This window comes from Hypomesus transpacificus, chromosome 23, assembly GCF_021917145.1.
Source record: "Hypomesus transpacificus isolate Combined female chromosome 23, fHypTra1, whole genome shotgun sequence".
Taxonomy (NCBI): Eukaryota; Metazoa; Chordata; class Actinopteri; order Osmeriformes; family Osmeridae; genus Hypomesus; species Hypomesus transpacificus.
Window position 1 is genome coordinate 12,986,443 of NC_061082.1, and position 26,348 is coordinate 13,012,790.

Here is a 26,348-nt window from a genome sequence, read left to right on the forward strand (position 1 = left end):
TGTGGTAAGGAGAGGGGCTCAGCTACAGACATCAGCTGGTCAAAGTGACACATTATCTCCTCGTGTCTGCCGCAGCACAAGGAGAGCAACGTTTGCAAATGGGAACATTGGGTTAAATCATCTCGTTACCACCATAAACTAAACCACATCTTCTGCCTATTACACACAGACAAACAGAAACGTGAGGTACGTTCGTGTATCAAAATCCAATAACGAGCTCACGTGGACATTCCTGACATAAACTTAGGACAAACATAGTGTGGCAGTCGTTTGGAACAGCGCTCAATACCGCACCAAGGGCACGCGGGAGGGCTAACATGAGTGACATCAGTGAGCACCATCTCTATAACAGTCCAGGCACCAAAACGACCGCTCGGGAGTGGATCAATCATGTAATAAAACAAATACGTCATAGCTGTCCATAGTCAACATGGAGAAGAGCACCCAGCCAGATGCAGCTCTCTTATGAGGTTGAACTACAGTTCATTGACAGAAAAGAAATGTAGCCACAGACAACCGCAGACCCGTCTTGGAGCCTCTCTGCGCTGCAGCCCCAGGCGTGTACTTCTCTCGTTTACCACAATGTGGATGTCTCGCAGTGGTTACGGGTGAAGGATCTGTGCGAACACCATAACGCGTCCACAAAATGGGGGACTTGAGTCGTCTCTTGGGTTCCGCACCTACAAATGGTGCCATGGAAACTTGGCTTCGGCCCAACACTGCAAGGGACGTCAATGTCAATGAGTAAGTGTTTAAAGACCTCGTGAGAGGGAGTGGAAGGGAGGGAGGAAGTGAGAAGAATGGATGTCCGTCTTAAACACCATACAAGTGACACGCACCAGAAACCTCTTACCAACACAGACACGTACAGAACACACCTCAAACATATAGCCTTGGTGCCTTTAGACACAAACACACACACACACACACATTATCCTCAGACACACCCTACTCAAGCGCAAGTGGTGGATGTACTGCGGTGGTTCAAGAAATCCGACTAGGCCTCCAGTCCTAGTCACCCCATCTCGCCCTGGGTTAGTTACAGGTTTCTAATCGTTTTACCAATGGCCTCATGTGGGTATCTGGGCATCTGCCTGGAATCCAAGCTCTTCCAAAGCACCACAGGACTGCCTGCTTATCACACAGAACACTTCAGTTCCAATGAGCAGCCTAACAGCAGGCTCCACATACTACAGCCTTCAAGTGACGTCACCGCTACTTACATTTACATTACATTTAGTCATTTATTAGACGCTCTTATCCAGAGCGACTTACAGTAAGTACAGGGACATTCCACCCGAGGCAAGTAGGGTGAAGTGCCTTGCCCAAGGACACAACATCATGGTGTGGCCGGGAATCGAACTGGGGACCTTTAGATTACTAGCCCGACTCCCTCACCGCTCAGCCACCTGACTCCCCTACTTGACTGGCCTACACCTACATCCGCCACCACATTGTTATACTCAAGATATGATGTTGCTGTTATGGAATTGTGTCTCAAGAGAAAACAAAAACAAAAAAAACAGACAGTTCCTCGGCACTAAACACAACGACACTGTCGGAACTGGGCACTTCTAGTTCTCCGTTATCTGCCGCACCTGCTCCTTGTCCATTGAACATTTGGAGGGCAAAAAAAGAACGAACGGGTTTAAAACCAGAGTTACGCGAAGAAATCAATCTCGTCCTAGTTCCACCGGCCCTATTCGTCTACTGCGTGGATGTGGGAGTGGACTGACTCCAGTGGGCTGGGCTCGTGCTTCACGGCAGGGGCCCGTCTCCCAGCAGAAAGCAGCTTTGGGATGTTTAAACACAGCCTGGTCCAGAACGCCCTGTACAGCCTCCCAGTATAGATGTCTTATCCTCGTCAAACACTGCACAGCTCCCATTGAGGCCCCGAGGCTCTGTAAGAGGCTCAACGCACGCTTATCTCATCCGGAGCCGTTTGACTGGACTCGGGTTTAAACAATTACAGGAGCCCAAATATAAACCTGCAGCAGAGCACAGCTTGTCCTCGGCCCCCCCCCCCCCCCTCCCCCCCCTCCCCCCCCCCCCCCCCCCCCGAGGCCCTTGCTCTGACTCTTGGAGGGCCCCGATGACAACCTTTATCCCCCCCCTCCCCTCTCTCTCTCTTCCTCCCTCCCTAGCCAAGGAAGGCCAAGAGCACCTTAATAGCTCAGCGCTCCGTTCATAACTCGCCCGGAGCAACATGGCTGGTCGACAGGGTCACCCGGCGGGCGCTGCTCCAGAAAAGGGGGCTTAACTCATTACGTCGTTCTCTGCGTCCTATACAGCTCTGCCCTTGACCTTCTCTACCAGGTCAATGACAACAGTCAAGGACATTTTTGAACCTCCTTGTGGTTTCGACTCCACAACCACAACCCAGGATCATGACCCTTTGCTGACATCGTATGCATGCCTCGTCAATGTGCTCATCGGCTTAATTGCGCCATACTGTGTAAATATTGGACATGAAAACATGGTCAATACCCCAGAGCAGCGGTTCCCAACCCTGGTCTTTAGCCACCCCCTGTCCTGCATGTTTTAGACGTCTGGGTCTGCTTATGACCATTCATTTGAACCAGGTGTGTTGGAGCAGGGAAACGTCTAAAACATGCAGGACAGGGGGGTCCCTGAGGACCAGGGTTGGGAACCATTGCCCTAGAGGATGTGCCATATATGGTCCTCCATCACATGACCTACTGAAGACAGACATGACTTGGCCCCACCTCAATTTCATCCAATACATTTAGTAAGAACACACACATACACACACACACTACGAAAGGACACTAAACTGTCAGCACGAAGACAAAGCCTGCCCTGACTGACTCTCTCACGCCCGCCCGCCGACCTCACTTCCCACCCCACAACACTCATCTAGTCGAGCCCACGCAACACACGGCAAAGACACAAGCTCCAAAACTCAGACTTGCAACAGACACGAGCGATGTGGCGACCTCGCGCCACAACTGTGAAGAAACAGGCTGATGTAGAATCGTCATGCAAAAAGGGATGACTCAATTCGGTGGAGTCCCAAAAAAACGACGTGGGATTCGAAGAAAAGATAGTCCATAGTTACCGAGAACCGGCAGTTCTCCGAATCACAGAGTCAACACAGTCTCTGTATATATATCCTGACACTGCCACTTCGGTAGCGGGGAGAGACACTGAGACAGACGGAGAACGGTGTGCTCTCTGTATGCAGTCTCAGCGCAGCTCAGCGAACCTATTGTTTGCAGTCCACGGCGGCAGCTGACTAAAAAGAGTCTTCTGGATCGGATGGACCACTGCTCCAGAACGAACACACCGAACCGACCGAGAGAGGGGAAGAGAGAGAGAGAGAGAGGGAGGGAGAGAGGCAGAGAGAGAGAGGGAGGCAAAGAAGGAGAAGGAAGCCCACGGTTACCTCTTCAGGTGCTGCTCCAGCTCCCAGAAGAGCAGCTTCACGCCCATCTCGCCACGGCCCTGCACGCGGATCACCCCGTCTCTCATCGAGCAGGCGGCCCAGCCCTCCAATCAAACAACAGAACGCTATATCCCCCCGCCCTCTGCCTTAGCCCACGCTTTCTTCCCCAAATCGTTCTCGGCGACCGTACATCCGGGGTCTGCGGAGAGGATGGGGAGAGAGGCCAGGGCACGAGACAGGGCTGCTTATGAGCATGAGGTAGAGAGAGCGTGCCTGTGTCTTCTCCAATCTGCTGTCTTGTGCTGTGTGCTGTGTGTGTGTGTGTGTCCGCGCGTGTGAGAGGCTGGCCACTCTACTGCCACATAAACAAGAGCAGGGCAGGCGGTGACATCACGTCGCTGGCAGGGTCATGTGACCTGTGGTTACATAAACAATCAGGAGGGATTAGCATCTGGTCGGGTGATTTTCGTCTCTACCGGTCCTGCGCTACTACGTCCTCCGCTCTAGTCTCCTCCCTCCCTCCATCCATCCCTCCATCCATCCCTCCATCCATCGCTCCCTCCCTCCCTCCCTCCCTCCCTCCCTCAGGTCTGAGTGTAGGAGAGGGGCGAGTTGGAGTAGGGGTGTGTCTGTCTCCCTCCTTGTGCGCTGTGAGGGCGAGGTAGGGGTGTGTGTTTGGGGGTCGCGCTGGATTGCATTTTAGGAGGCTCGAGGCACGGGTGTGTATCGGGTGGAGAAAGGTAGGAGTGTGTGTGTGTGCCCCGCTCCCATTGTGTGAGGAGGCTGCAGAGTCGGGCCCCTGAGCTTGAGCAGGGTCTTATCTTGTCACTTCTCATCACAGTCTCCAGGGAGGGGGGGGGATCCGGAGCGGGCTTAGCGCCATAGCAGAGACACGGCGCACCGCTAAGTATGTCGTCTGCCCTGGCTTAGACAGCCCCAGAGAAACAACAACATGGGGGGGGGGGGGGGGGGGGGAGGGATGGGGGGGGGGAGGGATGGGCGGGTGTCAATTAAGGGATTCCATCTAATCAAATACACACCGTACACAGGTCGAGTCAGGTGATGCGTCACACGGACTGCAGCTCCTCGGCTCTGACTGCGAGTCCTGTTGAGTCTTGAGTCAACAGCGGCACGGTAGCTAACGCGACTTCTAATGCTAACCAGACCTTGTGAGGTTGGAGAGCAGAAAACACAGAGCTCCTTCCTCAATACCTACTGTTGTATGGTGGGGGTGGGTGGGGTCAAACTTAGATAGACTCTGGGCCCTGAGCAAAAAAGTGTAGCCTACTTTCATCCACTTATTAAAAGAAAACAAACTCTTCATTGCCTGACAAAAACGGGGCAATATGCCATCAGAAAAGGGTCCAAGTTAAGAGGAGACTTTCCCAAAGGAGGTGTGGTCCTCTACCGGGCCCTGGGCCCCCCAGGTGTGTGTGTGTGTGTGCAGGCTGTGGAGGTTCTACACGCCTCAAAGCTCCATGCGGAGCCACACGGGCAGCACGCAGCCCCCTGCCTCACAGGGGTGACTGGCTACTCTCCTCGGACCCTCGCTCTCCAGAAGTAGCGTGACACGGAGGACTGTTGAGTAGCCATTTTGGCACCACATACGAGAGACAGGGAGGGGGAGGGGGGGAGAGAGAGAGAGACAGAGAGAAGGGGAGAGAGAGAGAGAGAGAGAGAGAGAGAGAGAGAGAGAGAAGGAGAGAGAGAGAGAGAGAGAGAGAGAGAGAGAGAGAGAGAGAGAAGGAGAGAGAGATGCCAATTTCAGCTGACAGCAGCAAGTCTTTGCGAGCGGTTCTGTGCGCTGCACTCTCCCAGCGAGGCAGAACCTCGGAGGCTATCGCTACCGAGCTGGAAGGGACCACATCCACCACGCACCGTCTCTGGGTGACAGAAAATATATCTTGTGGCGGAGGGGACAGTCCACAAACGCGCGCACACGCGAGCGAGAGGGGTTGTTATGACAGTGTGTGTGTGTGTGTGTGAGCGGCAAGGTATGAGTAATGCGGAGTGAAACCTAGCATTAGCAGGATTAACACCCAAAGAACACACAGCCCCACCAGGGGAGGAGAGGAGGAGGAACGGAGCAGAATTCTTACCCATCACGCATGGAGAGGCTGAGAGGGGAGGGTGGGGGGGGGGGGGAGGGGAGACAGCAGTTAAGAGTGGTCCCTCCACCCCCTCGCAGGCTTTGTTTGAGGCCACTGGCTCCTTCGTTGGAAGCGGCGGAGCGGTGATGTAAGAGGCAGCCTGAACGGCGGGCCCCTCGGTTTTCTCGGCGCTAAAACCAACTTCTGTGTCTTCCACGTGCTCTCTCTCTCACACACATACACACACACAGCCGCGAGACACTGTAGACTGTGCACGCGTTGCACGGGAAGGTGACCGTTCAAAGAAAATACAGATGAAGCTCAATGGGTGTGCAGGTTGGTCAGACGGAGCAAGGGTTTGTGTTGACGCCGGATGAGATGTGTGTGTGTGTCTTCCAGTGAAGTGGGGCTTATCCACAAAGACAATGGGGAGCAGTCCGATTTGGGGCGCTGGGGAGGGGGTTGCTATCTGGCGAGGGGGGCGGGCTCTGTACATTGTACACAATGTTCTAGATGCAGACGCCCAGTCAAGCGAGAGCATTAATTCCACCCCAGCGGCTGATGGGATTGGAGGGGTTTTGCTGTACGTATAGAGACGGGGGGAGAGAGCTGGACCAAGGCTCCTACAGTACACACGGCGTGGTGGACACACCGCCGCGTACAGACCCCCTCTGTGAAGGGGAACAGGAGGCTCTGATCCGACAAGACCGGCGCTTCCACGCTATTAACCTCCCAACGTTAACACACACAGAGAGAGAAGGAGAGCGAGAGAGAGAGTGTGCGAGAGAGAGAGAGAGAGAGAGAGAGAGAGAGAGAGAGAGAGAGAGAGAGCGAGAGAGCTAGAGAGGTACCCTGACGTTGTCATACTCATAATTCTAGTCAGAATATGAGTCTGAAAACTCTCCGTTGGGCTGTGACTATGGGGCGTGTGTCAACCGAGCTCATAAAACGAATGCCTCTTCGCTCAATGGGATAGACCTACAGCCAATCAGAGCAACGTAATATGTTGTTTGTTGAAAACGAATTCAACCCAAGCGCTCTTTGGTGAAGTTGTTGATTACGTTACAGTTGATCATCTGTCCATCATCGTATAAAGCCCGCCCTGACAATTTAATTGGTCCGAACAGCTCCTGTTCGGATATCGTTTTTCCGCAATCGAGCCCCTCCAGACCCAACTTCCCGACCAAATTTTTTTGTGGCCGGGGAGAAGTTGGGCTGGCAGCCAGGCTAGGGGAGAGGGGGAGAGAGACAGAAAGCAGATGGGCCGTTTGGGTTCGTTTCCAAACAGACCCTCGAACCAACCCCGTTTTCGCCCTCTTCTGTCGTTTGAACTCGACTAGCAAGGGCTGCCGTTCATCCTGGAGCATAGAACCGCTCTACCACAGAGCGTCGCGCAGTCCAGTGCAATAGAAGAGCGAAGGGTAGGGCAGAGTCGAAGAGCGGCGCGGGAGAGCAAATCAAGAGCGGCACAGCATCGATCCCGATCTCGGCCCAGCAGAGTAGCGTGGAAGAGAGCAGAGCGGGCTTTGGAGACGGGACTAGCAGAGGTCACGCGTGGGATGACAGACACCTGCTTCTCCCTCAGCCAGGGAGAACGCTGTCGCGTGGACGGGCTTGTGTGGGGGTGCGTGTGTGGGGGAGCGCGTGTGCGCGCAGGTTTTTTCCGGTGGTCGGGATGCGTTTCCCAACACGTTTTCCGAGAGCAACTGACTCACACGGTCTGGGTCCACCAGACCAGAGGGGCACTCCCCAGCATACACACACGCAAAACACAAATACATACTCAACCGCTTTGGCACTCCACATAATCGGTGCCCAGATGGACAAACGTACACAGACACAAAGGCGCTGTTCCTCCTATTTGGACGGAGGGTCACTGTGTCCCACCGTGGGGACAGAGGACCCTACAGGGCTGTCCCGGCTCGGCTGGAACACGCACAGACTCCGACTCAGGAAGTAGGTTAGGGAGCCGGTGGCTTGTACAGACTCCAGATTGGGTTTACATCCAATTCAAATGGTATGTTACTTTGAACTCTCGCTACTCTCTCTCCTCTGACACGGTTGTGCGGTGGCAGGTTTAATCGGGGTCGGGGAAGCGATCAGCTGCTTCGTTCACGTCAGAAGGAACTGTTTAAATCCAGCACTGCCCCCTAAATCTAGCCCCCGGGGCCATCACTGGCCGAGAATACCCGGATTTAGCCGTGGTCTTCATCCTCATCCTCGTCTCCATTCAGCAGATCTCCCCAGTCTTCCTCTCTCCATCACCACCACCCCACCCCACCCCCCACCCCCACCCCTCCATCCCATCTGTCCTCTCAGAGGATAACAGGAGTGTGTAATGTTCTCTCTCTCTTCTCCTCTCTCCCTGCGCTGCCCTACTTCTGACTGGAACACTGGGGAGGGGGGGCGATCCAGAACCATCCAGTTTCAATGGAGCGGGGGAGATACAGAGGGGGGGGGGTGGGGTGGGCTGACCAAGAGAAGAGATGAAGGGAGCGAGGAGGGGGGGGGGGGTCCGTCCCTCCAGCAGGGGGTCCGTGTGCGTTGATGCGAGCCCTAACGCCGACAGCAGGTAACCCCCCCCCCCCCCCCCCCGCTAAGAGGGACGACCTTGTTTGTTTGTTGGTGTGGAGTTACATAACAGCCCCCCCCCCCCCACCCACCACCGCCCGAGACCCTTTAACCCCGCCTCTCCCACCTTATCCCTGGGACATTGTGTAACTGGGACACAGTAGTGGGTGGAGGGGAGCGTATTGAACTGGAGGGCGTTGTGTAGGATGCAGCCTCCCAGTGGAGTTGCCACACTCGCCATTTCAAGCGGAGACACGTTGGCTTGCAGGCCGACAGAGCGCCGAGAGCAGTGTGTCTCTCTCGACTCGGCGTGTCTGGGCAGGGCAGAGTGCCGTAAATCCCCTGCAAACACACCGATTTGCATAGGACGCAAACACACACGTTGCATATGCTAATATGACAAAGTCAGGGCCATAATAGAACGTTCCCCATCATATTCTCCATCATGTGGAGAGAGCGACAGACTGTGTGTGTCCAACACGCTCCATCAGTCCCAGGCTACACCATGCAAGCAGACACGGCCACAAGGAACGGCAAATGACATATTTTTCCTTTTGTCCACACACACATTACCGCTCCCTATCATCTCCTCTCAGCACACTAAAACCTGGGTTTATCTCGGCGCAGCATTGGCATACGCCAATGCCTTTCCCAGAAACCAAGTGTACTCGTTAAACAGAGTCGTACTTAACCCCGCCTACAGCCGTGGCGACCCGTGTACTGTCCGAAACCGAACCTGGGGTTCACACAGTTCCAGGTTGGGCAGCTGTTTTCGTCGGGGACGGTTTGACAGACGACAGCGGTTCCACTGCTTTGCCTCTCACAGAAGTTGGCCACAATGCTCACGAGCCCATTTGACCTGTTTGGACTAGCAATCAGCCCTGACTGACTTTCTCTGCTTTCTTTAAATGTGTGTGTATGTGTGTGTGTGTGTGTGTGTGTGTGTGCCTTTGGATGTCCAAGCGAGAGGAAGCAGCCAGTGGATTAGGAGAAGAGCCTATGTCAGGTCTAAAGCTGTGACGACAGCCAGGCTACTAAGCAGGGCTTAGTCCCTGTTACCACACACACACACACACACAAAAACACACGGTTCAGAGGACGCCAATTCAAGCCCAGGATTTTTTTAGACACACGCACGCGCCACAGGTGTGTATTTATGGACCATTAAGACAAGGGATTCGGTTCCTACCCTTCTTCACCCAAACGCAGACTTTGGACCAGAAGAGGCATGTGAAGGCCATGCATTGGGACAGAGCTGGGATGAGACCTAGAGACGGAGCTGCTACTGAAGACTGCCTGATGTTCCAGTGATGCAACTGCACAGTGGTCAACTAACTGTCTTGGGTCAAATCTTTCCAGTCTGATAGACAATCAATGGCAGTAGCTGGAGTACCCACCGAGAGCCCAAAGTCTCAAGGGAGCAAGAGATAGATATATAGCCTCTCTCTTTCTGCATCTATACATATAATATATCTATATCTATATCTATAGAGAGAGAGAGAGAGAGAGAGAGAGAGAGAGAGAGAGAGAGAGAGAGAGAGAGAGAGAGAGAGAGAGAGAGAGAGAGAGAGACTAAGACAGAAGCCAAGAGAGGGACAGAAACAGAGACAAACAGAAAACAGAGAGAACCAGAGAGAGAGAGAGAGAGAGAGAGAGAGAGAGAGAGAGAGAGAGAGAGAGAGAGAGAGAGAGAGAGAGAGAGAGAGAGACTGAGACAGAAGCCAAGAGAGGGACAGAAACAGAGACAAACAGAAAACAGAGAGAACCAGAGAGAGAGAGGGAGAGAGAGAGATGACAGCTGAAAGGCGAGGTGACGTGAGGGAGGGAGGGAGGAGCAGTAGCAGTGGTGCGTGGGTGGATGCTGAGCACAGCCGGTTTGAACCAGTCTGATGCTGATAGTGACTCTGGATGACGGACCAGTTCTAGGAACACAAAGGGCCTATGCTGTTGACTTATGGTATGACAAAAAGTGAAATTCTGTAGAACATTGGAATGCATTGTTAAAGGGTAAAGCCTTTTTATATATGTCGGTGTGGGATCAAACTGACAAATGAACTGTCCACATCCAATTTAAGAGGCTAGAAGCTTACCTACAGGCTTCCGACTAACTAGACAGTGGTACACCTTACATCGCCATGCATAATACACAAAGCCCAAAGGTCATTAGAGGCCCATTTACTGTGGCCAGTTAACCCTTGTTGTTCCTGCTGTTTTTTTCCAATTTTAGGAACCGGTTTCAAAAAACACCAGGGAGCAGAGCGCGAGTGAGTGGGCGTCTGATGCAGTGCGTTGTCCGACGGCCATTTGTGGGGGCCACCATCTGATTTGAAGACACAGCATCGATCCAATGACGCCACTTGCCTGCGGCGCGTCCTCACCCCGTAGGCATCAGCCACAACGCGTGCGGGCCTTAGGGCCGCGCACATTCCACAGCGGGCCGCTCGTCGAAGCGGGAGAAAACCAGGTGACTCTTACCCTACAAGCGGCAGCCACCAGGAAGGTCAGACGCGGAGAACGGCGGAGAGGGGAGGAGGGAAGGAGAACCTCCTGTGCACGGTCACACACTCAAGGTGTGCGCGGTGAATGATTTGTCATTGGCACAGGAACTGGCTTCCCTTAGTGTGTTGTGTATGTACAGGTGCTGCGCGTTTGAGGCAGTGATGTATGATGAGGGCTTTAGGTGAGGCAAGGTGAGAGCGTAAGGCTGGAGGGGGATCTGTAGAGAGCAACAAGGGCCAACTGTAGGCCAAGGCTAACGTTTCGATTGCATAACGTTTGTCTTAATCCTTTCATTAATTAGTAAGTCCCCGTTGACTGAAGAGCTAGTGATTGGGGCGGGCAAAAGCCAATACTGATTGATTGGTTGATTTGATTGAGTCATTCAGAAAATATGCAATACGTGACTGAACAAAAACCCAGGACAAAGACGAGTGTCTCACACATCTGCTCATTCACTGAGCCCAACCTTTACATCCTAGTCTAACCCTTCTTACTAACTCCACACACCACAAAGGCATGGCAGACATTTCATCCAAAGTGACATTCAAATAGTACATGTAGCCTACGGTGTTTAAGTGCTGCAGATAATCAAGGACAAGAAGGGTGTGTAGTCCAAGCGGAATTTCACGGGTTAGTGAGGGAAAAAAACCGTCTGAATGGTTTTACTCTACAAATATTCAGTACTTTCCTAAAAAGTAAGAAAAAGTGTGGCAATTTGGCAGTATTCAACACTGGAAAAGTCTGGACTGAAGTAGTTAGCTGGTCTCCATCTCTAACGACTTATTCAAAACAATCCTCCACTGAGACAATGAAGGGACATCTTCGGTGCGATAGCCTACCACCTCCTGGTGGCCATAGTTGTAACTACAACATCTACCAGAGATTCTAGGTAGTTTCATTAGCCAAATAGTTTAGCTGTCTTCTAGGAAAAGCAGAGATCCAATAGACTGACACCTTAGAAGCCAATCAACTTTCCACGAAAGAGGCATATCTTCAGGGTTCTCAAGACTTCCAGCAGGGTGTTTGGTGTGGCTGTTGATAACATTTAAACGACTATCCATAGTATCATTTTTATCCATCACAGCCTATATTTTTCAAATAATGTAGCTAGCCTATAAGTCACATTTTGTTGATATATACAGCTAGCCATTTGTTCCTAGTTATGAAGATCTATTGGTCCTACCTATGGTCAGAAACCCAAGATCTGAGGTAAGCATCCGTCCGTAAAAAAAAAAAAAACGTGGCTTTCCTGAAAAATGTGAGGATGGGGTAATCCGAATGTTCCTGGAAAGAGCTATGACTTCACAGGGAAAACCTGACAAGGCCCACCACGAGGGAAGACAAACAAGGAGGGAGCAGCCTAAGGTCAAGGTCGAGTTCACAAGGCTGATTAGATAAACAAACCTGATAACCGGCACATCACTTTTAAAAACAACAACCCCATAAAACCTGAAGACATGAACCTGTTACAGCACAAGGGCGACGCAGGAAGTCCAGGTGGAGACTGTAGGTGAGGCCTCGTCCCTTTTGATCTGATGACAACTTGGGTCTCATTTACTTAAGCAAAGCTAACCAGTGTGACACTAAAGACAGACGTTCTCCAGACACAGACGTTCTCCAGACACAGACGTTCTCCAGACACAGACGTTCTCCAGACACAGACGTTCTTCAGACAGCACTCCTCACTCTGGGAAAGTATTCGACAATTCCACAGCTCATTTCCAAAGACTGTTCCTCTCCCTCCCCTTTCTCTTGGTATGTTTACGGTCTATCGATATGAAATGTAAGTGTACATAGCATATCTATTCCACTCCATGTGGTCCTGAATGCCCTGAACAGTGAGTCTCTCTTTATCTCTGTGCGTCATATCAATTTCACGCAGCCATTTGAATTAATGCAATGACAATTTTTCACCATGTGGGAAAAAATTAAAAATGAGGCTGAAGATGCTTAACAATAAAGGAAAGAAATTCACCGCGCAACATTTGTCCAACATTAAGCCTAATCCTGAATCGGCTCTATAGCACACGTTACATCTACAGGCAGACCAGGTGTTCAATTTGAAGTGACATCGGCATTAAAGGCATCGAAAACAGCCGGCAAAACGGTCCATTCGAAATCATCCAAAATGAACATGGTGTGTACATTCTTAGCCACTAGGTGGCACTGTAACATCAAAGTACGCGACGGCTTCATACATCTACTCATGTCCTTACAGCCTAGGCCTGGGATCATTTTCATGTCAAGTATGGAGGACTAAATGTGCCAAAATTAAATACATAAATATATAAATACATAAATTAATAAATACTCTTTACATTTAAAATGAAATGCGCATTTCATTTTAAATGTAAAGAGGCGGGACATAAGCCATTTGATAGAACTGTCCTCATGGAACTGCAGTGTTTTAGGCTTTATAAAACACAGTTTTTTCCTGAACATGTTTAAATGGCCCTAAAACGTAACCTGTAATGGTTTATTCCTGGTGTGGAGCTGTAGAACGGTGCTGGCAGCCTGGCACAACCAAGACGCACAAACTTCTCTGACCCTCTACCTGACCATGCGCTTGCTTCAATAAACGTGACTGTGAACAGGCCACATGTTAACAATATCATCACTTAAGAGATGTCTATTTATTTATTTAAGTATTTATTTATTTAAGTATTTATTTATTTAATTTTGGCACATTTAGTCCTCCATAGTCAAGAGCCATTTCATTTTCAAACCAAATTAGGGTGCATCGGAAGCCACAATAGATGAAAAGCTGGATTTGAATTTGAGACATGCACTGATATGACACTGATATAGCTGATTAACAGGTTTATTATCATCCATCGCATGAGTCGGTCTATTCCTCGTTGAAATGTCTGCATTCAACTTCGCTTCTTTAAGGTTGTTTAAACATTTAACCACTTTTTTTTCTTTTCTTTTTTTACTTCTACTTAAACTTTTTTGGGCCCCAATAGTTAAATTCAATGGCAGAGACAACATTATTAGTTGGATTTAAGACATATTGTAAATGTTCCATTTCAACGAAATTGACACAGTAGTACCTTTCCATGATGCTCAAAAGACGCTATGGCTGCATCCCAAAACCTTTATTTGCAACTATTAAGTTTTAGGCTACTTATCAATTTTAGGCTACTTATCAATTTGAGTGCCCCGCATAAGTGGTCAAGGAGCCACATGTGGCTCTGGAGCCATGGGTTACAGACCCCCTGAACTAGATCTATCCTCTAAGGCCCTACGTTCCTTTTAGAAAGGTTGACCTGGACACTATCCAGCCGTCCCCCATCCTCAGACAGCGTTCACTAAACCTAGGACGACCCAGCCTTACCGTAAGCCCAGCCCTACCGTAAGCCCAGCCCTACCGTAAGCCCAGCCCTACCGTAAGCCCAGCCCTACCGTAAGCCCAGCCCTACCCCCTCGGGTCTGCAGTGGCAGTGGCCACTAGATGGCAGCAGAAAAGCGCGTGTTCAGGTCCAGTGAGTGACAAGGTTCAATCGATGGCTCCATTACCTCCCAGTCAGCCCCCGGCTGACTCCTGCCCCGCCTGCACACTGACTTACACCTCCGCTGACGGCTCACATCCTGTCAGTCCTCTATGCCTGTCGGCAGAAAAAAAAAAAGATGATCCCTCCCTAAAAAGAACACTTTGTTGTCAAGGACTTTGGGTCAGCCGGGCGTGCCCGTAACTCCAGGTTTGTAGTGCTATTACGGTGGCGTTTTGTGGTGGTGAACTTAGGCAGCCAACGTTTCGACAAGATATGATAGCAACCCCTCTCGTCTCTGGCGAGTTTCTGGAAAGTTGGAACGCTTTTGAGACGCTGAGGGTTCATCCTTGCCGTCTACTTTAACCATTACGTCGGTCAACTAACAACCCTGGGAAAGAGAGAACTCTGAAAGGATTGATTTATACAGGTTAATTCAAGAGCAAGATAGTTGGGTTTAAAGTAAGCCCTACCTACTGTTTGACCAGGCTGACGGGGCCTAAAGCAAACAACATGTGCACCAAGTCATGTAGAAACCCTTCTCTGCTGAGTTATGAAACACATCCATCAGAGGTCTGACAGGAGGAATCATGCACACATGCACGCACACACACACACACACACACACACACAGGAAAAGCACCCAAGTGAAAAAGTAAAAAAGGTCATTGCAGGTTGGGCCTGGGAATGCACGGCAGAGTGTTGGGCAGAGAGCCAGGGCAAAATGGCCCTGGGGATTCACCGGCGAGTGAACGAATCCCTGTCGAAGAGACCGAAAACGGCCCCGTCATCGTCACTATCATCACCGACAGCCTCAGAGGGGCTGGTTTTAGTCATCTAAAGGCTGTCGGTGCGAAACGTTTGTGGAATGGGGGAGGGAGGGGGCAGGCTCCGGGCTGACAGGGGGAGATGGAGAGAGAGAGAAATATGGAGGGGGAGAGAGAGAGAGAGAGGGAGAGAGAGCTCTTTCCAATTTACAGGGTCTGAGAGAGCAGCCTCATCAGGCTCCTACAGAGACTTCAACCGGGGGGGGGGGGGGTCTCTATGGAGACAGAGCTCCCATCTTTGGTGTGTCTTCCTGGACTCGGGCCAAGATAAAGAGAAGGACCAGCCGCCTGTAACTAACCCAACACTGTTCTGCTGCCCGCCTGGCACGCTGAGGGGGGGATGCCGTCACTCTTGGCTGGGGAGCTTAAGGCTCAGTCGGCCATTGACATCCAGCGCAGACAGACAGGAAGGCAGGATAGACAGGCAGGCAAGCGATAATCGAGGCAGATCGTCTTTGTCATCGTTTGAGACATGCTGACTGGAATGAATGCTAACGAGACAGGCAGAAAAACGGGCATGGACAAACGTAAAGAAGTGCAAGGTGCGCGGGCTACAGCTCGATTGGTGGTGCACTGAAAAGTAGCAGGCAGGAGGACAACAGCTGGCAGCCCCGCTAGCTCGGGTGCTATGACTACAACAATGACTCAGTGCTAACCGCTAAGAGGCTAAACCAAGGAAGTGAAATCCTATACATGAGCCTGGATGCTGAGCTAGCTGGGCTAGGTTGCGTCCACGAAAGACGCTAATGCTAAGCGAAGTCCAGCACTCTGCCATTGTAATGATGCCAAGATAACGCAAGCAAGCTAGCAATGCCAGCCCCAAAGCTGCTCCCTGCTGCTCTCATTCAGCCTCCGAGGCCATTGAAAAAGGAGATTAGCAAGACAAAGTGAGAGGGAACGGCCATCATCCCCCGGTTAGCCAGTGGATGACGCTGCTTTATTCCTCCCCTGTCTGGTTCAAAAGTGATGTGGAGAAATCCAATGACATGAGAACCTCGGAGAGAGCGCATCTTGGAAGGCTTAAACGCCCAGAGAGGAAAAAGAGTAGCCTATGCTTCAATCGAATTGAGATTCATTGAATAAGCTTGCCACGTTTTCATTTTATTTATCTTTTTCTCCACAATTGGCAGCACTGATTTAGTATTGAAGACATGCAAGCATGATACTTTTGGGGAACAGAGTCCAAACCTGGTCTCTTCACTTTCTCGAAGTCCTTTACTTGATACAGAAAGATAGACATCATTTTACGACTGTGTCCTATCTCTGAAAATCACTTCAATGTTTGCCTTTTTCGTGTGTGTGTGTGTGTGTGTGTGTGTGTGTGTGGGGGGGTAGCAGAAAGAAAGGAGGGATCAAATTATGTTGTGCTGCGGGGCCTCCATTGTGTGGCTCTGACCTGGTTTCACTCAGTGTGGGCTGGCCAACCAGTGACACAAGGAAGGGAAATGCCATTGTGCCGGCTCACCAGAGCAGCAGACGCAAACTGGTAATCAGTCACTCACTTAAGGCTGCCTGCCACTGACCGAGACACCACAGGGACAAATAAGAGCGAGAGAAAGCTAGGGATGGAGATGAGTGCTAGGGAGAATGAGCGAGGGGAGTGAGGGATAGAGACAGAAAGAGAGACTTGCTATGAATGACAGGCAGACAGATAGACAGAGACAGTTGTAGACACTGACAACATCAATTATGTCTGATGTGAACCACAACAGTCATCCTCTGTACAGTGTGTGTGTGTGTGTGTGTGTGTGTGTGTGTGTGTGTGTGTGTGTGTGTGTGTGTGTGTGTGCGCGTGCGTGTACATTCCTGCTCTCAACTGGACAGTGTGTTGGTCACAAGAATGTCAGCTGTGAATCAGCAAATTGCGGGCATACTCTGCTGTGGGCCTGCTCCAAGCCAGCTAGAGCCTCAAAATGGTTGACTGGAGAGAAAAATAGACCTTCAGCGAGAAAAAGAGACAGAGAGAAAGGAACCACATGGACTCTCACTGCTCAGTGGTCAGTGACTCAGTGAGTCACAGATTGATGATTGATTGTTGATATTAGATCATCATCCACAGCGTGGAGCAGAGTCCCCACCTAAAAAGCTTCCATAGATGATGAGAGACTGAGTTGTGTAGCCTATTATCTCATACTTTACCAGTCGCTGGCATTTCATGAAATGAAGCGTTGCTTAATTAGAAGTGAGATGGAATCCATCATGGTAACATCAGTTGCTAGCGGGGCTCCATCAGAACACAAGCTGTACAGAATAGAACATTTCTTGCCTCTGTCCTCTCTCCGTCGGAAGCTGGGAGGTTAGAGTCTACTAGTACAGGCTCCTGAGATGAAAGGTAGCCAGCAAACACGATCCATTATGCTCCATTACAAGCCATTAGCCTCAAAACAGGCTGAGTGGATGGATCAATCCCCTTTATAGGCGTGAGGGGGGGGGGGGGGGGGGGGGGGGTGCCATAAATCATCAAAGACGAGGGTTAAATCAACAGCATCAGAGACAAAGAAAGAGAGACATGAAGGAGGGGGGGGGGAACACACACACGGGCAAAGAGAGAGATACAGAGATAGACACGGAGAGGGAAAAAAGAGAGCGAGAAAGGGAGAAGCCAGCAGTGAAACACCACAACCGGATCAAAGCACAGTGAAAAAGCCTGCCACGGATGGAGAGAGGGGCTGAGTGGTGGGCGTCAACCTCTCGTCCGCCGATAAAGGAGGGAGCGCAGCTGGGTTACCTGGAGTGCCTTGGCCTCCCACTCCTCCATCCTTACAGTCATCCCATCTCCGGCTGAATGGGATGGGACTGATGTCCATATTCAGTTGTGCAGCAGTCATCACTTAGACCCACACACATACAAAACGGAAGTCCCCCCCACACACACAAACACACAAACACACACACACAAACGCACACACAACGGCATTGTTGCCTTGTTCTGGTGCTCTCTGGTGTGCCGTGTCTGTAACTGGGGGGGGCGTTAGCATAATAAATGCTGTTTACGTTCAGATGCTGTGGACAGAAACAGAAGCCAAGTGCACCTCTGAAAATAGAGAACAGGCCTGTGGGCCAGGAATAATACCAGCTCCAGTGTGCTAACCGAGTTCCGCGTTTCAGTAATAGACCCAGTCGCTAAAACATGGCTCGGTAGACAAAAGGCCCTGTACTCGACTGAATAGGAATAAAAGCACAGAACGTCTCCAATCCGCTCCGTTCTGAAATCCCTCCCTCCGCACGCCGGCAAGAGCTGTAGTGCGGGCAGCCTTCCGCAAGGGCCAAAGTCAGATCGGGAGGTTCATGTGAGGACAGAGATAAAAAAGAAAAAAAGAGAGATAGCCTTGTCTCAGCTGATTCCGCTGCTCTGGGGCTGACGGGCTACTTCTCAGGTTTCAGCCTGGTTTAAAGGAAACGTTTGTTCCTTCCTCCGGCCCTGAGAGGGCAAGAAGCAGGAGGACAAACCCCACGGTGACATCACCACTGAGGAGAACGCTGGGGAGAGAGGACGATCCGCTCAGAGGGATGAAAGGCTCGGAGATGATGTCATATGATGGAGATGACTAAGTAATGCAACCACAATGACCTCAACGGTCGAGATAAAAACACCTTGGCGTCGAAGTCGTTTTTCACGATTCCACTATCTAGCCTGCGTTACACACTGAGGCCTCAGATAAAGCTGTGTAACTGTTCCAGCTAGCGACTACTGGGCTTATATATCGCTGAAGCGGAAATACAAATTGCAGAATGTTCCTAAAAGAAGTTAACATCCAGCAGAGTAATCCATACAATGACGGAAACTGGAACACAACATGGCAGTCTCTTTATCGGTCCAGTTCTATCCAGTCTTGCCAGACACAAGCAGTTCCCAGCTCTAGTCCAAACCAGCTAGAACGGGCTGGACCGAGCGGGGCCAGACAGTTTCCTCTGGATGTTAACTTGGGAGAGTTATCAACTTGATCTCCACACAAAGAGATTCACCCAGACTCATGTGGCTCTGCTCCCCTCACTGCCAAGTGCAGATTACATTCAAAACAGAGCTAACATGGAGATAAACATCTCTCTATAGTAGGCTGCCAGGACACACCCTGACCTAATGTATGCACACACACACAGAGCGATCGACACTGAACGCTAAAGGATTTAAAATGTATTACAACTATATTCTTAACATCACACACACCTGGGCATTTCATCTGTAATTCCAGCTATAAACCACTTCCTCAATATTCTCAATATAATATGGCAATATAATTCACTGATACGCATGTCCTTCAGTATGCAAATCATCCTCAATGAGAACTACTAAGGGTAGCTTTGACAGCCTTCCACACACACACACACACACACACCTACTGGGTGGCCCTCTAGTCCACCCATCCCCCTCTTGGTAGTGAGTTGACAGTTTTACAATCGCATGAGTCCCCGGAGTGATTGATGACCATGAGGGTCATCCCACACATGGAGACAGCACAGGCACTGTGGATGAGACAGCACAGGCACTGTGGATGAGACAGCACAGGCACTGTGGATGAGACAGCACGGGCACTGTGGATGGGACAGCACAGGCACTGTGGATGGGACAGCACAGGCACTGTGGATGGGACAGCACAGGCACTATGGATGGGACAGCACAGGTACTGTGGATGAGACCCTCAGCAGCAGAAGCTCCAGCAACATCTCCCTGCGCGCGTGCCTGCTGGCTGCAAGCCTGCCTTCTGGCTGCATGTCTGCATGTCTGCCTGCTGGCTGCATGCCTGCATGTCTGCCTGCAAGCAAGTCATCGACTCGGGGCAAATGACAAATTATTGTTTACGAGAAGCTGGCTGCAAAACACAACAGATTCTGTTGCTGCAGTAAAAAAAAAGAAAACAGTTTTCCCCTAAACTGCTCAAGGCTGTTAACCTTTCTTTATAATTGGGATTCCTTAGCAGCGTATTTCAAGAAGGTTTGTCCGTTTCTCCCCCCCCCCCCCCCCCCCCCCCCCCCCCCCCATTTCCAGTATGGAGAGCAAGTATACAAATTCAACAGGTAAAAGTAGGAGTGCAGAAAAAGGTTGAACGATGTCCAACATAAGAGCTAGGCTTAAACCTGTATAAAAATCGAAAAGGTACGAATCTGCAGTGCAGGCTAAGGGGAAGTCTGCTGTGGTAGAGACTGTCGCATGGGGATGCAACCACAACACCAAATATTTTAGCAATTTTTGGGGAATTGTCTTCTTTTTTGTTTTTTTTTGTTTTTTAGAACAGGAGCCATATGACTACAGCATTCTGGTACTGCTTGTGCCTGAGGTGAAATTCCACAAACGTTTTAAAACTGATCAGTGTCATGGTAATAGTTCCGAATCTTTTGATAGCGCAAAAGAAAATTCCCCGGTTACGTTACTGCTAATATCTAATCCACCTGTGTTCACATCTCCATGAGAAGGAGATGTTGTTCCCTTCCTCTCTGAATTTCATGCTAGGCTCTAGTAGCCTAGGTAAACCAAGCCAAGCAGGCGTGTGGTAAACTACTAGCCCTGCAGTTTTAGCATCACAAGGTTGGTTCACATTCGCAACGTAGCCTAAAGCCCCATAGCAGGCCATGGAGCATTGGTACCACGCTCAAATGAAGCTAAAGCAAAGAGCAACTTCATTAGACCTGGTCAACGTATGCAGGCTGCTTTAGAGCCACTCTCTGTGTACTGTGTGTGTTGTGTTTGTGGGGACGGGTACCTGTGTGTGTGTTGGCAGTAGGGGGAGAGTTTATAGCCTAGTCTTGCTCTGTGATAAAAGGGACAGTTACCTCCCTTCAACTCTCAACCGGAGGACCAGTCGGCCTGCTGGTCTGTCAGCATCCTTAGACATTTAGTCATTTTAGCAGTAGACCCTGTATGTGGCTGCCTTCCTCTGCCTAGGTCTGTCTGCTTAGACCCTGTATCTGGCTGCCTTCCTCTGCCTAGGTCTGTCTGCTTAGACCCTGTATGTGGCTGCCTTCCTCTGCCTAGGTCTGTGTTACTAGGTGTGTCGATGGCAGGGCCATTCATCATAGTCGAAACATCTGTTCTAGAAAGCACTGGCACCTGCCACACTACACATGAAGCACACAAAATCGGGAACACACACGCACACACCACAGTATAGCGGCAGGTACACCACTAACTCAAGGCTCCCCTGGATGCTAATTCACCAAGACAATCTTCTCATTTGAGCCAAGGGGCTTTGGTCTGAGAACTCAAATGCAGCGTTTATTAAAGACTATAATCCACATTATCATGCTAGATTATACATTCCTCCAAACCAGTAATCATGTGAGAACAGTAGCCATCCTCAGTTTGGCTCCACTATGCTGTTCTGTACTGGACAGGCAAAGTATTATTTTGGTATCAAAGACATAGGGACTGGATCCCTAACTGGCAGGAACTCATTGTTACACAGGAGGAGAGATAAACAAGGGATGTAATTTAGGTATTTTACATTGCCTAAACTGTTCCCAAGCAAAGTTATTTTGTAGGCCAATATACTCCAAAACTGTCTTTACAGTTACCGTTTTTATAGGACACTAAGCACTGATGCAGCTAACATACCGAAGAATTTGTATTTTGCAAAGATGCATACTAACTAATGAGGTTTAGGCTACTAGGAAAACAAAAAGCTGCTGGTAGGCGCTTACAACCTTAATAACAGAATTTAAACTTCAAGGATAACAATTATTTGGCTTTTCTTTCCCATTCAAGGCGTAACTAACCAACAGGCTTCCACAATGAGCCTAACCCAATTCATGAATTTAAGCCAAAACGGAAAGATTACTCCCAACTAGTATAAACAAGGAAACCACTATTCTCCTTCATAATCTTGATCAAGGCCATAGGAGGAATAAAGGCCTTTGCATTTCCACTGTTACAGTATCCTTTCCTGCATTAGACCATCTCTTCACACAATCATTAGGTTCAGCGTTCAAAGTACCTAATGCCTTATTTCCTGCTGTGGAAAGAGGCTGTGTGCAGATAGCTGAATAGCCGGCAGCAGTAGTAGTAGTACAGTAAGGCAAATGGCAGGCTGGGGCAGGGGAAAGGCAGCATAGGGTAGGCAGACTCCAGTCCAGACAGACTGTGTGCTAGCTAGTCTAAATGCCGAGTCACTGAGGCTGGGCCCAGACAGTAGGAGACGTCGCATCCAGCTGAGTATAGCACTAAGGGAGAGACAACTGTCTGCAACCGTCGCATGCTGCAGACAGCACAGACATACACATAGACGAGCACATGCACCGATGTACTCTCCGTGTCTCAGCGGTTTGATTCTTCTCACAGCTAAATTGCCCGGCCTGTATCAGCCACACTCACCCATGAACTCTGCTACAGCTGACAATAACGCTGTTAGCACCATCATTAGGAATCGATCATAATTTGCAACCAATCAATCTCAAACAAGGGAACATCACTCAATCAATAAAATTATTTCTCACCCGTCATCGTCTCCATCCACGGCCTTGAAGAATCCAGTTGAGGCGGTTAAGGCACTAACCCCAGTGCTGCCCTCTGTTCCCTGGCCTGCTCCTGCCCCAGCCCCTCCTTCTCCAGCCAGCTTGGGGAATCCCATCAGGGCCGACTGGTGCTGGAGGAGCAGCCGCTGGGCGTCCTCCAGCTGGGTGCTGGTGAAGGAGGGCAGGCTGGCGTAGAGGGCACTGGTCTGGGCAGCAACGGCTTGGGCATGAGCGTTGGCACTGCTGAAGTCCTGGGCCATGTTGACCCTAGGGAGTTGAGACTGAACCATCCCCCCACTGCCATTCTGGACCTGGCCCTGGGACTGGGGGTCGCTCTGAGGGTTGGGAGGAGGCACATGGGACGTGACCTGGCTGAGAGGGACTGGGTTGGGCAGCTGGGTGCTGATGCCTTGGGCGTGAACTGGCAGCGGTTGTGTCTGTTGTTGCTGCTCCAGGGGAATAGAGTGGCTCTGCGGCGGCTGCCCCAACCCTGTCCCTACCAGACCCATCTGAGGGACCATCCCTCCCGTGGAGGCCTGGAGGGAGGACGCCTGCTGTAGGACACTCTGAGGGGAAGCTTGGACCTGTGGCTGGACCATGGAGACCACTGGTGGCTGCTGCTGCTGAGCTCCCATGATCTGCGCAGACCCATTCCCAGGCCCAGAGGAAGCCGATCCAGTCAGTTGGGGCAGAGGCTGAGAGGTGGCAGACTGGGGAAGCGTCTGGGGGTAGTCTGGAGCTAAGCTGCCTCCCTGGCTCAGAGGCCTGATGAGTACAGGGCCTGCTTGGGGAGCAGCAGAGTGCTGATGGGGGGCGGCATAGCCCATATGCTGCGGGTGAACACCCGCAAGGCCCTGGGTGGAGCCTGGAAGTTGGACAGCAGCTGCCTGGGCGTAGGTGAGCTGCTGTTGGGACATGGGTGGGTTGGGGTGCCCCATGGTGGTCTGGAGGCCAACCATACTGATGGGTACTGGCTGGTGAACACTGGCGGGATTGGAGGGGGCCATCGTGGTCTTCAGGTGTGCATGGGTCATATCCTGGAGGTGCAGGTGAGGCTGGGTATGGGACACTGCCATAGGGAAGCCAGCAAGGGGAGCTTGGACTCCCTGAGGAGAAGAGGCATAATCCTGTAGCTGGGCTGGGAGGTGAGGGGGTAAAGGACCCCCTGTTTCCCCACTGGCCACACTCTCAGCATAGTGGCTTAACGTGCTGCTCACAGAACTCCCACTGGTGCTCTCTCTCTCTGTTCCCAAAGTGGACATACTCTCTGGGGCAAACTGACGCACGGCCTCCGCTGCCCGGGCGCTGGGGCCGACAGAATCCAGAGAGGCAGATGCAGAAGCCGGGATGTCCTTGTCGTAGTACTCGGCGCATGTCCATCTGCCTTTCTTGAATGGTTCAGAGCTGGAGTCTAATTTGACTACCCTGAAGCGGGAGCTGGCAGCGGCAGGGACAGATGCTGGAGACGGTTGTGAAGAGGGGACTTGGGCTTGTGCTGGGGATATGGTTGATCCTGGGGTAACCCCAGGTGGGGTCCTCCCAGGAACTCCAGCATTGCTGACATTGGAAAGTCCCATCACTGTAGGGGAACAGGCAGCAGCGGCGGTGCCGGTTGTCATGTTGATGCTGGAGTTGACGACTCCACTTTGGTGTTGGATCATGGTTATGTTGGGGTTACTGATACTGTTGCCCATGACAACACCACCTCCACTGTTAGTCATTATGCTGGGAGAAAAGCCACCACTGCTGCTAGCACTGGTACTGACACCCCCCATCACAGGCACATTGGCAGAGCTCAACACATTCACATTACTTACATTGCTGGTCAGGGGATTAACTATGCTAACGGTAGCGCCAGTTGCAGAGCTGTGCATTCCAGGGACAGGTCCTGGGGCAACTGCCACTACAGGCTGGGCAGCAACACTCGGCAGGCCAACTGAAACACTCTCCAATGTGGCCCCCATGTTTGAAGGCATTTTCTGGGCAATGCTTGTAAATGCTCCAGAGGTGAGGGCAGAGGCGGTCAGCCCAGTCCCGGAGGAGGGGTTGTGGGGCTGGGCTTGGTGAGGATGGTGGTGGTGGTTATGATGATGCACAGTCCCATTTACCATAGTCCCTCCGTGTTGGGGAGCCTGGGTTAAAGAGTGAGGGTGAAGGGACTGGTTGGGAGAGACTGCTCCTGGGGTCTCTGCTTCATGAAAGTTATTAAGCGTTTCCTCAGAGGAGCTCCTCTCTGCCCCAGCAATCTCGTTTGCTCGAGAGAGAGAAACATCCAGGATCTCAGACGAGGACAGGTCTTCTGTGTGGGATTCATCCAGGTCGTCATAGCTCTCTGTATCCTCCGCAATGCTGTTATTGGTGCTCACCGAGATCTGGGCCGGAGTCACGCTGGTTATCTGGAAGCCGCTCTTCTTCTTCATCTGTGCCCCAACTGACTGGGCGGGCAGAGGCTGGGAGTGCAAGTTTAGGCTGTGCGGAGGGTGCTGGCTCCCAGGAGATGACGAACCGGCTTGGGGTTGAGACTGGGTCAAAAGGGAGGATGGATAATCTTCGGCCGGGACGTGGCTATTGTTAACACCCGAACATGCCGGTGTAGACGTGGAGCCACTCCCGCTACCGGTGTTGCTACCCCTTCTAGGAAAAATTGCCGGGTGCGCCATCTTTCTAACACTGCCAGAGTCTGCAGAATCCGGATGATGCATTCTGAAAGATTCCGGGGGGTAACTAGTCTGTGACAGTCTCGAATACTGTTGCACTTTGTTAACGCCGCCGTTTTGACAAAGGTATTGTTAACAGGTGCTACTATCCAACTAATTTAGTTTACCTGGTTATAATTATAACCAATTAATATCAGGTTAACGTTTCGGGATTTTCAAACGCCCCCGTCGAAAACAAGAATGCTTTCGTTTCCGTTGTACAGTCGGCTAAGCAGCCGTATGCTAGCTAGCTAGCTAGCTTGCTAGCTAACGTCAGCTGATGTGCTTGCTTGCCAGCCAGACACTGACGCGTTTGTTCGTAGCTATGGTCCGTCTCACACACAAGCCAACATAACGTAGTTATAGCGCTTTAAATAATCTCTATCTGATTTTCTAGGATTGTAACATAAACAGGTTAAGAAACACACATCCAATGCGTATACTTTACAGAAAGGAAGTCAGCTTCCAAGCTCCATCATAGACAGACTGTAGGGTCTCGCATTAATGAATTGATGAAAGAAAAAACAAAAACAAGCAATCCTGTAGCGGTGCACAGTTGTTATACTAGTATTATATCCTTTCAACTGTCATGCAAACTGGTTAATCCATTACGATAATTCATTGTTTTAGTCCAATCTTGCTGTATCACTCCGTTTCTCAAACGCTGTCATGACATGAGTCTGTCCGCCTTCTTGCACTGGTAAGCTATCGTTGTCAGCCGGTGACGAGACCAAAGGGGGTGGAGTACTTGCTTGATAACATGGCGACCGCGCATGGCTACTGTCGCCCTTAGCAGCCAGACATAAAGCGGTCTGGGGAGCAGCGGGGTAAAGCAATGATTTTCCGAAAAAAAACGAGTTTTGTGAACATAGTCCGGAATATACCGAGTGGCGTGGTCCACTCCTGTCCTGACATAAGATCACACACACACCCCCAACACACACACACACCCACACACACACTTTTTAATAAGAAAATAATATTTAACGGCCGCATCCTCAATTATTTACAAGAAGATGTCTCACCCACGTTTGAAAACAAACGTATACTTATAAAAATATGCTACATAAAATATGATATATTCGGTTGATTGCCCAGGTGTATGCCCGTAAACGACTGCTTTAAAATTACCAGACTGTCTTGAACTTTAGTCAATTGAAGAAAATGTTGCTCCACACTGTCTGGTCAATGTAAAACTTTATTTAACGTTTAGTTGCAAACAAAACAACGTCAACACAAACAGCAAGTTCTATTCTGTGTGTGTTTCTTTTTTTTTCTCCTCTTTTTTTTACTGAAACAAAAGCATGCAGAGAGGTGCTAGA

The 26,348-nt window shown here is 50.6% G+C and overlaps 1 protein-coding gene and 1 long non-coding RNA gene across 3 annotated transcripts in view; one reads left to right on the forward strand and one right to left on the reverse strand.

Annotated features, from left to right (window-relative positions):
* Nucleotides 1-25,729, reverse strand: part of tsc22d1 (TSC22 domain family, member 1) — a 29,637-nt gene extending 3,908 nt beyond the window's left edge. The window contains exon 1 of one of the 2 annotated variants that reach the window (XM_047046361.1): nt 22,313-25,729. In XM_047046361.1, coding sequence (XP_046902317.1) covers nt 22,313-25,032 — 2,720 coding nt within the window. In that variant the 5' untranslated portion in view covers nt 25,033-25,729. Of the gene's footprint in view, nt 1-3,406; nt 3,882-22,312 lie in introns of those variants that run through there. The other variant, XM_047046363.1, reaches the window with a different exon arrangement.
* Nucleotides 9,889-14,713, forward strand: LOC124485066. Its single transcript, XR_006958034.1, has 2 exons — nt 9,889-10,024; nt 10,295-14,713. It is a non-coding gene; the product is annotated as an uncharacterized LOC124485066 (long non-coding RNA).
* Nucleotides 25,730-26,348: the final 619 nt, after the last annotated feature.